Here is an 11,188-nt window from a genome sequence, read left to right as displayed (position 1 = left end):
TAAAGGGAGAACACGTGATAGGTCTAACCAATGTTCATTTCGAAAAAGATAGACCTTGTGCAGCTTGTCAAGCAGGTAAACAAGTGGGAGGAGCACATCACAGCAAGAATGTGATGACCACGTCAAGACCTCTGGAGCTGCTGCATATGGACCTCTTCGGACCCGTCGCCTATCTGAGCATAGGAGGAAGTAAGTATGGTATAGTTATTGTTGATGACTTTTCCCGCTTCACTTGGGTGTTCTTTTTGCAGGATAAGTCTGAAACCCAAGGGACCCTCAAGCGCTTCCTAAGGAGAGCTCAAAATGAGTTTGAGCTCAAGGTAAAGAAGATAAGGAGCGACAACGGGTCTGAATTCAAGAACCTTCAAGTGGAGGAGTTCCTCGAGGAGGAAGGGATCAAGCACGAGTTCTCCGCTCCCTACACACCTCAGCAAAATGGTGTGGTAGAGAGGAAGAACAGGACGCTCATAGATATGGCGAGGACTATGCTTGGAGAGTTCAAGACCCCCGAGTGCTTTTGGTCGGAAGCCGTGAACACGGCTTGCCACGCCATCAACAGGGTCTACCTTCACCGCCTCCTCAAGAAGACGCCGTATGAGCTGCTAACCGGTAACAAACCTAATGTATCGTATTTTCGTGTGTTTGGGAGTAAATGCTACATTCTTGTGAAGAAAGGTAGAAATTCTAAGTTTGCTCCCAAAGCCGTAGAAGGTTTTTTATTAGGTTATGATTCAAATACAAAGGCGTATAGGGTCTTCAACAAATCATCGGGTTTGGTTGAAGTCTCTAGCGACGTTGTATTTGATGAGACTAATGGCTCTCCAAGAGAACAAGTTGTTGATCTTGATGATGTAGATGAAGAAGACGTTCCAACGGCCGCGATACGCACCATGGCGATTGGAGATGTACGGCCTCAGGAACACTTGGAGCAAGATCAACCGTCTCCCTCAACTATGGTGCATCCCCCAACCCATGATGACGAACAGGTACCTCAAGTGGAGGCGCATGATCAAGGGGGAGCACAGGATGTTCAAATTGAAGAGGAAGAAGCACCTCAGGCACCTCCAACCCAAGTTCGAGCGACGATTCAAAGGGATCATCCCGTCGACCAGATATTGGGTGATATTAGCAAGGGAGTAACTACTCGTTCAAGATTAGTTAATTTTTGTGAGCATTACTCTTTTGTCTCTTCTATTGAGCCTTTCAGGGTAGAAGAGGCCTTGCTAGATCCGGACTGGGTGTTGGCCATGCAGGAGGAACTCAACAACTTCAAGCGCAATGAAGTTTGGACGCTGGTGCCTCGTCCCAAGCAAAATGTTGTGGGAACCAAGTGGGTGTTCCGCAACAAACAGGACGAGCACGGGGTGGTGACGAGGAACAAGGCTCGACTTGTGGCAAAAGGTTATGCCCAAGTCGCAGGTTTGGACTTTGACGAGACTTTTGCTCCTGTGGCTAGGCTAGAATCAATTCGTATCTTGCTAGCATATGCCGCTCACCATTCTTTCAGGTTGTAGCAAATGGATGTGAAGAGCGCGTTCCTCAACGGGCCGATCAAGGAGGAGGTGTACGTAGAGCAACCCCCTGGCTTCGAGGATGAACGGTACCCCGACCATGTGTGTAAGCTCTCTAAGGCGCTCTATGGACTTAAGCAAGCCCCAAGAGCATGGTATGAATACCTTAGAGACTTTTTAATTGCTAATGCTTTCAAGGTTGGGAAAGCCGATCCAACTCTTTTTACTAAGACTTGCAATGGTGATCTTTTTGTGTGCCAAATTTATGTCGATGACATAATATTTGGTTCTACTAATCAAAATTCTTGTGAAGAGTTTAGCAGGGTGATGACGCAGAAATTCGAGATGTCGATGATGGGCGAGTTGAACTACTTCCTTGGGTTCCAAGTGAAGCAACTCAAGGACGGCACCTTCATCTCCCAAACGAAGTACACACAAGACTTACTAAAGCGGTTTGGGATGAAGGATGCCAAGCCCGCAAAGACGCCGATGGGAACTGACGGACACACCGACCTCAACAAAGGTGGTAAGTCCGTTGATCAAAAAGCATACCGGTCTATGATAGGTTCTTTGCTTTATTTATGTGCTAGTAGACCGGACATTATGCTTAGCGTATGCATGTGTGCTAGATTTCAATCCGATCCTAAGGAGTGTCACTTAGTGGCTGTGAAGCGAATTCTTAGATATTTAGTCGCTACGCCTTGCTTCGGGATCTGGTATCCAAAGGGGTCTAACTTTGACTTGATTGGGTACTCAGATCCCGACTATGCTGGATGTAAGGTCGATAGGAAGAGTACATCGGGGACGTGCCAATTCTTAGGAAGGTCCCTGGTGTCATGGAATTCTAAGAAACAAACCTCCGTTGCCCTATCCACCGCTGAGGCCGAGTACGTTGCCGCAGGACAGTGTTGCGCGCAACTACTGTGGATGAGGCAAACCCTCCGGGACTTTGGCTACAATCTGAGCAAAGTCCCACTCCTATGTGATAATGAGAGTGCTATCCGAATAGCGGAAAATCCTGTTGAGCACAGCCGCACAAAGCACATTGACATCCGGCATCACTTTTTGAGAGATCACCAGCAAAAGGGGGATATCGAAGTGTTTCATGTTAGCACCGAGAACCAGCTAGTCAATATCTTTACCAAGCCTCTAGATGAGAAGACCTTTTGCAGGTTGCGTAGTGAGCTCAATATCTTAGATTCGCGGAACTTGGATTGAAATGTAGCATACATGTGTTTATGCCTTTGATCATGTTCATTCTGCATTTTGTTGCTTATTGTGGTGCTCAAGTTGTACAAACACTCCCTGGACCTCACAAGTCCTGTTTGCAAGTGATGCACATATTTAGGGGGAGCTGTGCTACAACTTGACCCTTTGAGACTAACCATGTACTTGAGTTTGGTTGTTTTAGTCTCCAAGGAGAATTGAAAGGGAAAAGGTGGACTTGGACCATGCAAGACTTCCACTGCACTCCGATGAAAAGAGTAACTTTTCCAAGTTCATCTTTATACTCTTATTGCCTATTTGCTCTTGGTTGAAGATTTTGGTGAGGCAATGGGGTTAAAGGGCCAAGATTGATCCCGTTTTGGTGCTTGATGCCAAAGGGGGAGAAAATAAAGGCCAAAGCGATAAATGGATCAGCTACCACTTGAGAGATTTTGAAAATAGTAGAGATTTTGAAAATAGTAGAATAAAGCTTTTGGTTTGTCAAAACTCTTTTGTTGTCTCTCTTGTCAAAAGTTGGCTTCTTGTGGGGAGAAGTATTGATTATGGGAAAAGGGGGAGTTTTTGAAATCTTGAATCAATTTCTCTTGGAATGACTCTCTTTATGTCTTAACATGTGTGTTTAACTTAGAGATAGAAATTTGAGATTGATTTGCAAAAACAAACCAAGTGGTGACATAGAGTGATCCATATATGTCAAATTTGAATCAAAATAAATTGAGTTCTTATTTGAAGTGATTTTGTACTTGTTCTACTTGCTTTATGTTGTGTTGGCATAAATCACCAAAAAGGGGGAGATTGAAAGGGAAATGTGCCCTTGGGCCATTTCTAAGTGTTTTGGTGATTTAGTGTCCAACACAAGTGCCTAAGTGTAAAAAGGTGGATGAAGTACAAATCAAGGATAAAGATATGTTTCTCAGACTTAGTACATTGTTTTAAGGACTAATGTATTGTGTCTAAGTGCTGGAAACAGGAAAAATCCAATTGGAAATGTCTTGGCTCGAGCAGCCAAGAATCTGCTGAGTCTGGGAGCACCGGACCGTCCGGTGGTGCACCGGACAGTGTCCGGTGGTGCACCGGACAGTGTCCGGTGCGCCAGGCTGGCTCGAGCGAACTGGCCGCTCTCGGGAATTCACCGGCGACGTACGGCTAAAATTCACCGGACTGTCCGGTGTGCACCGGACCGTCCGGTGAGCCAACGGTCGGCCGGGCCAACGGTCGGCCGCGCAATCTGCGCGAGACACGTGGCTGAGCCAACGGCTAGAAGATGGCACCGGACTGTCCGGTGTGCACCGGACATGTCCGGTGCGCCAACGGCTCCCAGATCTGCAACGGTCGGCCGCACCATTTTAGGAAGGAAATCGGGCACCGGACAGTGTCCGGTGTGCACCGGACTGTCCGGTGCACCCGACGACAGAAGGCAAGATTGGCCTTCCAGAATTGCTCTCAACGGCTCCTAGCTGCCTTGGGGCTATAAAAGGGACCCCTAGGCGCATAGAGGAGGACACCAAGCATCCTTTGAGCATCATTGATCACTCACACTTCATTCTTGTACACTTGTTCGACATTCTAGTGATTTGAGCTCCGTTCTAGTGTGCTAGTCTCTTGAGCTCAAGTCTGGGTTTTGCGTGTGCGTATTTGCTGTGATCTTTGTGTCGTGTGTGAGTTGCTAATCCCTCCCTTGCTCTGTGATTCTTCGTGAACATCTTTTGTAAGGGCAAGAGGCTCCAAGCTGTGGAGATTCCTTGCAAGTGGGATTAAGAAAAGCAAAGCAACACCGTGGTATTCAAGTTGGTCTTTGGACCGCTTGAGAGGGGTTGATTGCAACCCTCGTCCGTTGGGACGCCACAACGTGGAGTAGGCAAGCGTTGGTCTTGGCCGAACCACGGGATAACCACCGTGCCATCTCTGTGATTGATATCTCTTGGTTATTGTGTTGTGTTGAGATCCTTCTCTAGCCACTTGGCAAATTACTGTGCTAACAATTAATCAAGTTTTGTGGCTTAAGTTTTTGAAGTGTTACAGGATCACCTATTCACCCCCCTCTAGGTGCTCTCAACGTTCCACCAAGGAGGCTGAATTAGTTGCACTTGATTCAGCAGCATTGGAGGTTGAATGGTTGAGAGACCTGTTGTCAGACCTTCCAATGCTAGCAAAGCCGATACCGGCTGTCCTAGTATACTGTGACAACACTTCTGTGTTGCTGAAAGTGAATAGTAGAAAGGACAACCAAAAATCCTCGAGGCATATCAGAAGACGACTTGATTCATGTCGGCATGCTAGAGAGACGGGTGTAATAACCGTAGATTACATCAAGTCTGAAAGGAACCTTGCTGATCCTTTCACCAAAGGACTAACTCAAAAGCCAATCCAAGCAGCGTGCATGGGAATGGGACTCGTGCCCTGTTAGCGGTTTTAACTGCGGATAACTGTCCTGTGTGACCAGAGATCCCGAGATCCAGGCTCCAGGAAACGAAGCACTGTGGAACCAAGAGCACAAAAGATAAAGAGTCTCATGAGCTGCTGTGCTCTGTCTGTATGGCAGGTTGAGCAATATGCTCTTAATGAAGTCAATGCTATAAGCAGGGAAATTGTCCTACAGAATTTTCTTAACGATTTCACCTATATGAGCTGACTGTGGGGTCGCAGTCCAGGAGAGAATGGGGTTTTCTCTCTAGTGAGCTCATGAATAGATATTAAAGGGCATGACCGTAACACCCTGCCCCGTAAGAGAAGCAGATAATCTGCCTAGTACTATGTGCCTTTTGTGCGAAGATTCTCACACTAGGGTTTGTGGATCAAGGCGTAGTCCTCCGCTTACTCGTGCAGGGTTGGAGTACACTGGGATAGGCTTTGGTTCAAACCTAACAAGTACCTCTGCTGAAAAGTAGTATATAAACAGTACGAAAGCTCAATGACATTGATCAGAAAATAAGAGTGAAAATGGTGGGGATTGCTGTCCGATTATATGTTTTCACCTTATTAAAAAAACAAAGGGCCAGCCAGGCTGGGCCGCTACAAGGCCTAAGGCCGAGCAGCCCACCCAGCTGGCTGGTAGAGAGGACGCACGTTCCTAGGGCAAAAGGGAGAGACCGCAGAAGGAAGCAAGCGAGCGGACAGAGGGAGAAAGGAAGCGGGAGGCTGGCGGCGGCGCTCACCGGCCGATCTGTTTGGCTCCCGCCGAAATCCACGCCACCCCCTGCGTAACTTCCTGGAGTTCGGCTCCTTAAAGAATGGGCACTTTCTCCCTCCCGGTATCGCACTGTGAGACTCGCTGCTCCACCTTTTCTCTTCCTGCCCGTTGATACAACTGTCGCCGCCATTGTTTGCTGTGGCTGCCGCACTTGTGGAGGATTGTATTCCTCTCTGTTGGATTTAGAGGTGGCACGGTGCTGCTAGGTTGCGTACTGTATTGCACAGTGCTGCTCGGTTGCGTACTGTATTTCTCTCTGTTACTGTGCTTGGGTACCTGTGTGGTGCTGTGCACTCTGGCTGGTCTCTGTCCACCGTGGCCTGGTGCTTGGGCTTCCTGCTGCGCGGTGTTCCTCTTCTCGGGCTGGTGCCGTGGACGTCTCCCTCGGCTCCGGCAGCGGCTCTAGTATCTCCATCAACCTCCCGCCGTGCAGGCCCGGACGTGGGCGGCAGAATTGGTTTTCTGGGATAGAACTTCGTGTTCGCTGAGCTGATCTTCCCACGTAGGCAATCTACGTGCTGTGAGTTATTCGTTGTCTCACTTTATTTACTGTTTAATTTTGTGCAATCTGCTAGTATTAAATACTTGGGTGTGATTGCACTGTTATGGGCGGATTTGTGTGCTCGATGATGATAGCGGTGTAGTGAGACAACGTGACAGTCTGGGTTTTAGTGTATTATCATTTTCAGCATTGATATTATTTGTGCCTACTTAAATCTCTTTGTTGAGGCTGTTTACCTGTGTTAAATTCTGTTAATTTATTTAGTACACAGCTCCTCTCTATCAGTATTTATATTTGATTATTAGGCTTATTACATCTGATCTAAAACCCTTATTTCGTAAGATAGGACTATCACGTTAGTCGAGGATCTCTGATCACCTTTTAGCGTTGGAGGGCTGTTTATTACAACAACCCGCTATTTTGAGAGCAATAGTTTAAGATAAACAATTATGTTTATTTGTTTAATCTGCCTTCTTCATCTGCAAGCCATGTTTAATTATGAAATGGACCTGTGTAGCTATTTTACATGTTTACATGTCTTAGAATTGCTACTGTTCATTGCTGCTATAATTTCATATGGTATTTATCTGAGTTATATGATTGTTTTATTCGGAATTAGAATATTTAATTTATTTAAATATGAAGGAAGCATGTCACTTATTTCTATAATATTACAACAATTTGTAACAACAGGAATATCAATGTCTCGAATCTTGCTTAGAAACTCATCTATTTCCAGTTCCAACTTTTGAAGTGCTTTCTATAAAATATTAAGAAGTGTTTTTGACCATGATAGCTTTAATGCAAGATATGTTGCCATTTAAGGCAGATGTGTGGCATGTGCCTTAAATCCTAAACCCTAAACACTTTAAGAAGTGTTTTTGACCATGAACGCTTTAATGCAAGATGTGTTGCCATTTAGGGCAGATGTGTGGCATGTGCTTTCAAGTTCTCATTGACATTTGAGTTTTTTTTTGTCAATATAGAAACATTTTTTTGCATATTTTGTCCATCTGTTCAATATATTTTGTGAAGGTAAAACGAAAATATCTTTCATATTGAGTATCCTCATTGTTAAATAAAATTGTTGCTCCACAATCTAAATTCATATGTGTAACCATGAATGTTGATACGAACCCCACATTCTGTAACAATTTACAGGATAATGAAAATCGACCTTTATATTCTTCCCCAAATCTGGACGGGCGCTGAACCTTCATAGAGCACCTCAACCGGAGCCAGAGAGCAGGAGAGGGGGTGACACCCTCGGATCCGAGTCGACCATCGAGAACCGGTGTCTACAACGACGACAACGCTAGGGATGACCATGTTGCCAGCTTGGGACATAGCAGGGGTCTCGTCGGTCTCGTCACCGGCGACGTGTTGGACAGGGTGAGAGAAGTAGTGGCGGCGATGGTCGGGTCTCATGGGGGAGAGTGAGAAAGAGGACGTAGCAGGGGTCTCATCGCGCGATGACGTGTTGGACAAGGTGAGAGTGAAGTAGTGGCAGCGGCGGTCGGTACTCGTGGGGGAGAGGACCGGGGAAGATGCAGCACGAGGAGAACGAGCTGGTCGAAGGACACAACAGGGACATGAATGGAAAACAAAGTACCTTAATCATGTCGAACACGAACACATTGAGTGAATGTTTCGTTGATAGTATCATTTTGTTGAGTATGTCATTCGGAGTACTAAAGTAGCCAATGATTATTCCAACAGACCGTATAAACGGTCGTGTAAAATACTATTTTACACTGTAGTGGAGAGTCTTTTGCATATAGTCAGTGACACGGAGTCATCTCGCGGTCTCGTCCACAGACCATGGCCACCGCGGGGTCAATCTGTCGGCAACTCGCCATGGCCTCCCTGTGAGCCAACTTGGCCGCCCGACAAAACGTCTCTCGCCGTCTGCGCGTCTCTTCCCCACCGAGGCTGAGGCGGCGTTCCGCAGCGATGCTGCGCCTTCAACATCATTTCTTGTCCTCCATCGGCGCGTCCTCCCATCGCCACTGCAGCCTCCTCTCTATTGCTACCACTGCCATTACTCCCGATCGATTCGTCGCTGAGGAATACCTGGTCACCACCTGCGGGCTCACCCCAGCGCAAGCGGGCAGGGCGTCCAAGGGGCTCACCCACCTCAAGTCTCCGGTTAAGCCCGACGCCGTCGTCGCCTTTCTCGCGGGCGTCGGTCTCGCCAAAGACGACATCATCGCCGGTATCGCCAGGTACCCGCGGCTCCTCTGCTCCAAGGTGGACAAAACCCTAACCCCTCGCTTCGCTCAGCTCATGAGCCTTGGGCTATCCCCTTCCCAAATCTCCCGCCTCATTACCATCGTCCCCAACATCTTCGTCGCTCCCAAAAAGATCTCCCACCTCCAGTTCTATCTCTCCTTCATGGGTTGCTTCGATCGGGTTCACTCCGCCATCAGGATCAATCCAATGCTCCTCAGTCGGAACCTTGAGGATGTGGTCAAGCCTAACATAGCATTCCTACTGCAGTGCGGTCTAACTGTTTCTAATGTTCTAGAGTTCCCATTGCTGATAGGCATGAGGCCCGAGAGTGTCAGGGAAAGGGTGGCATGCGCTGAGAAGCTTGGTGTGCCGCGCAATACAGGGATGTTCAAGAGTGCCCTGTGGGCCGTCTATTGCGTTGGTCCCAACTCCATTGGTGCAAAATTGGATGTCATCAAGGCGACTCTTGGATGCTCTGAGGCGGAGCTGACCCTTGTGGTGCGCAAGTCACCTCCAATTCTGAGGATGTCAGAAGGCAAGCTGAGTCGCGCATTGAAGTTCCTGAAGGTGGATGTTGGGTTGAAGCTTCAGTACATCTTGCTTAGGCCAGCAATACTTGCCTTTAGCATGCAGAGGCGGCTGATGCCCAGACATTATTTCATCAAGATTCTGAAGGCGAAGGGGCTTGTGAAGGAAAATGTTGACTTTTATAATGCTCTTTGTTTAACTGAAAAGAGATTTGCCCAGAAGTTTATTGATCCTTACAACCAGAGTATTGCAGGGCTTGCAGATGCTTATGCTGCTGCTTGTGCTGGGAAAATGCCTCATGAAGATTAGGCGCATTAGCAGCAGCATGCTAGGGATCATGGTGAAGCAAAGGCAGAGATAGTCGGTTCAGGTCTTCTCTGCATGTACTTGAACAGCCCCTCGCCAAACTATTGTGCAGTTCCTTGATGCATACCAATGCTTGCAACAGATGCTGCCTTTGTGTGTTGAAATGAAATTAGTTCTTCCTTAAGACCGGTGTTGTGACCTATCATTTCAGGTAAGCCATTGGCTATTTTCAGATGGGTATAATGATATGTTACTCTGTTCTTTCTGTGTTTCAGGTCTAAATATTGTCTGTACTTGAAGTCTTGAATTAATTATGTATTGAACTTGTCACACAGTTAATTATTTGATTTAATCAAATATTTCTATCTGAAGTATGATTCTTATTTCAATATTATAAACAATATTTCCAACTTTGAATAGTTCAATGATTGTCATGCAGCGCTCTATGGCGGTGCACTGGTAAGCAGTGTATCGTATTGTTTGCCAACTATAGATATCTCATATCTGGATGCATTTACTTTATCCTTGTAAAAGAACACTTAGTTTTGTGGCATGAATTCAGTACCACTATTTAGTATATTTATTCCAAGGCCTCCATGCTGTCAGTTGGAATTTGATTTGCTTTTTGGGTGAATACAGCTCGTACTCCTGCATAGCCTCCCTCTTTTATGCCAATTAGTTATTCTTACACCTTAGAATTCTGACTTAGTAAAGTCTCTTATTCCTCTTTGTAGTAGTTATTACAAAAACAGTGAAATGAATGTATCCTTGTTTTGCTATTATTTCATTTTTGGTTTAGGTTAATGATCCGAACTAAATATGAAAGCATACTGGATTGGTTGTTCTGTTAAGCTCTATAAACTGATCCCCCCTCCCCACCCCTCCCCCTCACTAAGTTCAATCTTTCTGCAGTGCATTACAGCAGAAAAGCTGGTAACCTTTTCTTTGTTTGGGCATCTGTTTTAATTTTGGTTTCTTTCGTCATGGAAATATAGATGGAGTTGGTTATTTGTTCTTGTTTGGTGAAATTTTAGGATGTCCGTTAATATTCTTATTTGCTATTTGGCTATGCCTCCTTTGGTAGACTGCTGCCTGATAGACTTGAGATTGATGGCGAATATAGTCAATGACAAAGTTACCATGGTTTTAAAGGCGGCTAGGCGGAACTAGGCGCCCAGCCACCGCCTGAACGCCTAGGCGACTTAGGCGGGCGCCTAGGCGACGCCTTACTAGCCAAATACCAATCAACCAAACAGCTCATAAACTATAAATCATCACAAATTCATAATACAATAGCACAATAGTGGATCTGAAATAGCCACAAAGTAGTCTCTAAAGGAACAATAGCAAGTCACAAAATTTAAAACAGCAAAATACCAAATCTGAAATAGCCACATAGATAGTTTCTAATGGCGTAATTAATAGTAACTAGCTGCAGCTACTAATGCAGCAAATATGCTAATGCAATCTAGCAATAGCTACTCTCCCATCTCTCAAAAATCATTATCAAACTCTCATGGGATATTGGGTGCCTCCCCTTCTCCACCATCATTGCCACCATTAGGTTCATCTTCACAATCTGTGATTTCTGCATCCTCATGTGGAACATTTACTTCATCTTCATCTTCCTCTTCAGCCTCTGGCTTATTTTGTGCAGCAACAGAATTTCTCCTTGAATACACATTATGGGCT

The 11,188-nt window shown here is 46.0% G+C and overlaps 1 protein-coding gene across 1 annotated transcript; it reads left to right on the top strand.

The window, feature by feature from the left end:
- Positions 1–8,307: 8,307 nt before the first annotated feature.
- LOC100279611 (uncharacterized) lies at positions 8,308–9,848 on the top strand. Its single transcript, NM_001152607.2, has one exon. The coding sequence runs from the start codon at positions 8,384–8,386 to the stop codon at positions 9,497–9,499; it is 1,116 nt and encodes a 371-aa protein (NP_001146079.2). The 5' UTR covers positions 8,308–8,383; the 3' UTR covers positions 9,500–9,848.
- Positions 9,849–11,188: the final 1,340 nt, after the last annotated feature.

This window comes from Zea mays, chromosome 5 (assembly GCF_902167145.1).
Source record: "Zea mays cultivar B73 chromosome 5, Zm-B73-REFERENCE-NAM-5.0, whole genome shotgun sequence".
Taxonomy (NCBI): Eukaryota; Viridiplantae; Streptophyta; class Magnoliopsida; order Poales; family Poaceae; genus Zea; species Zea mays.
The sequence above is the reverse complement of the archived record's forward strand: the minus strand, read 5'-3'. Positions and strand labels throughout refer to the sequence as shown.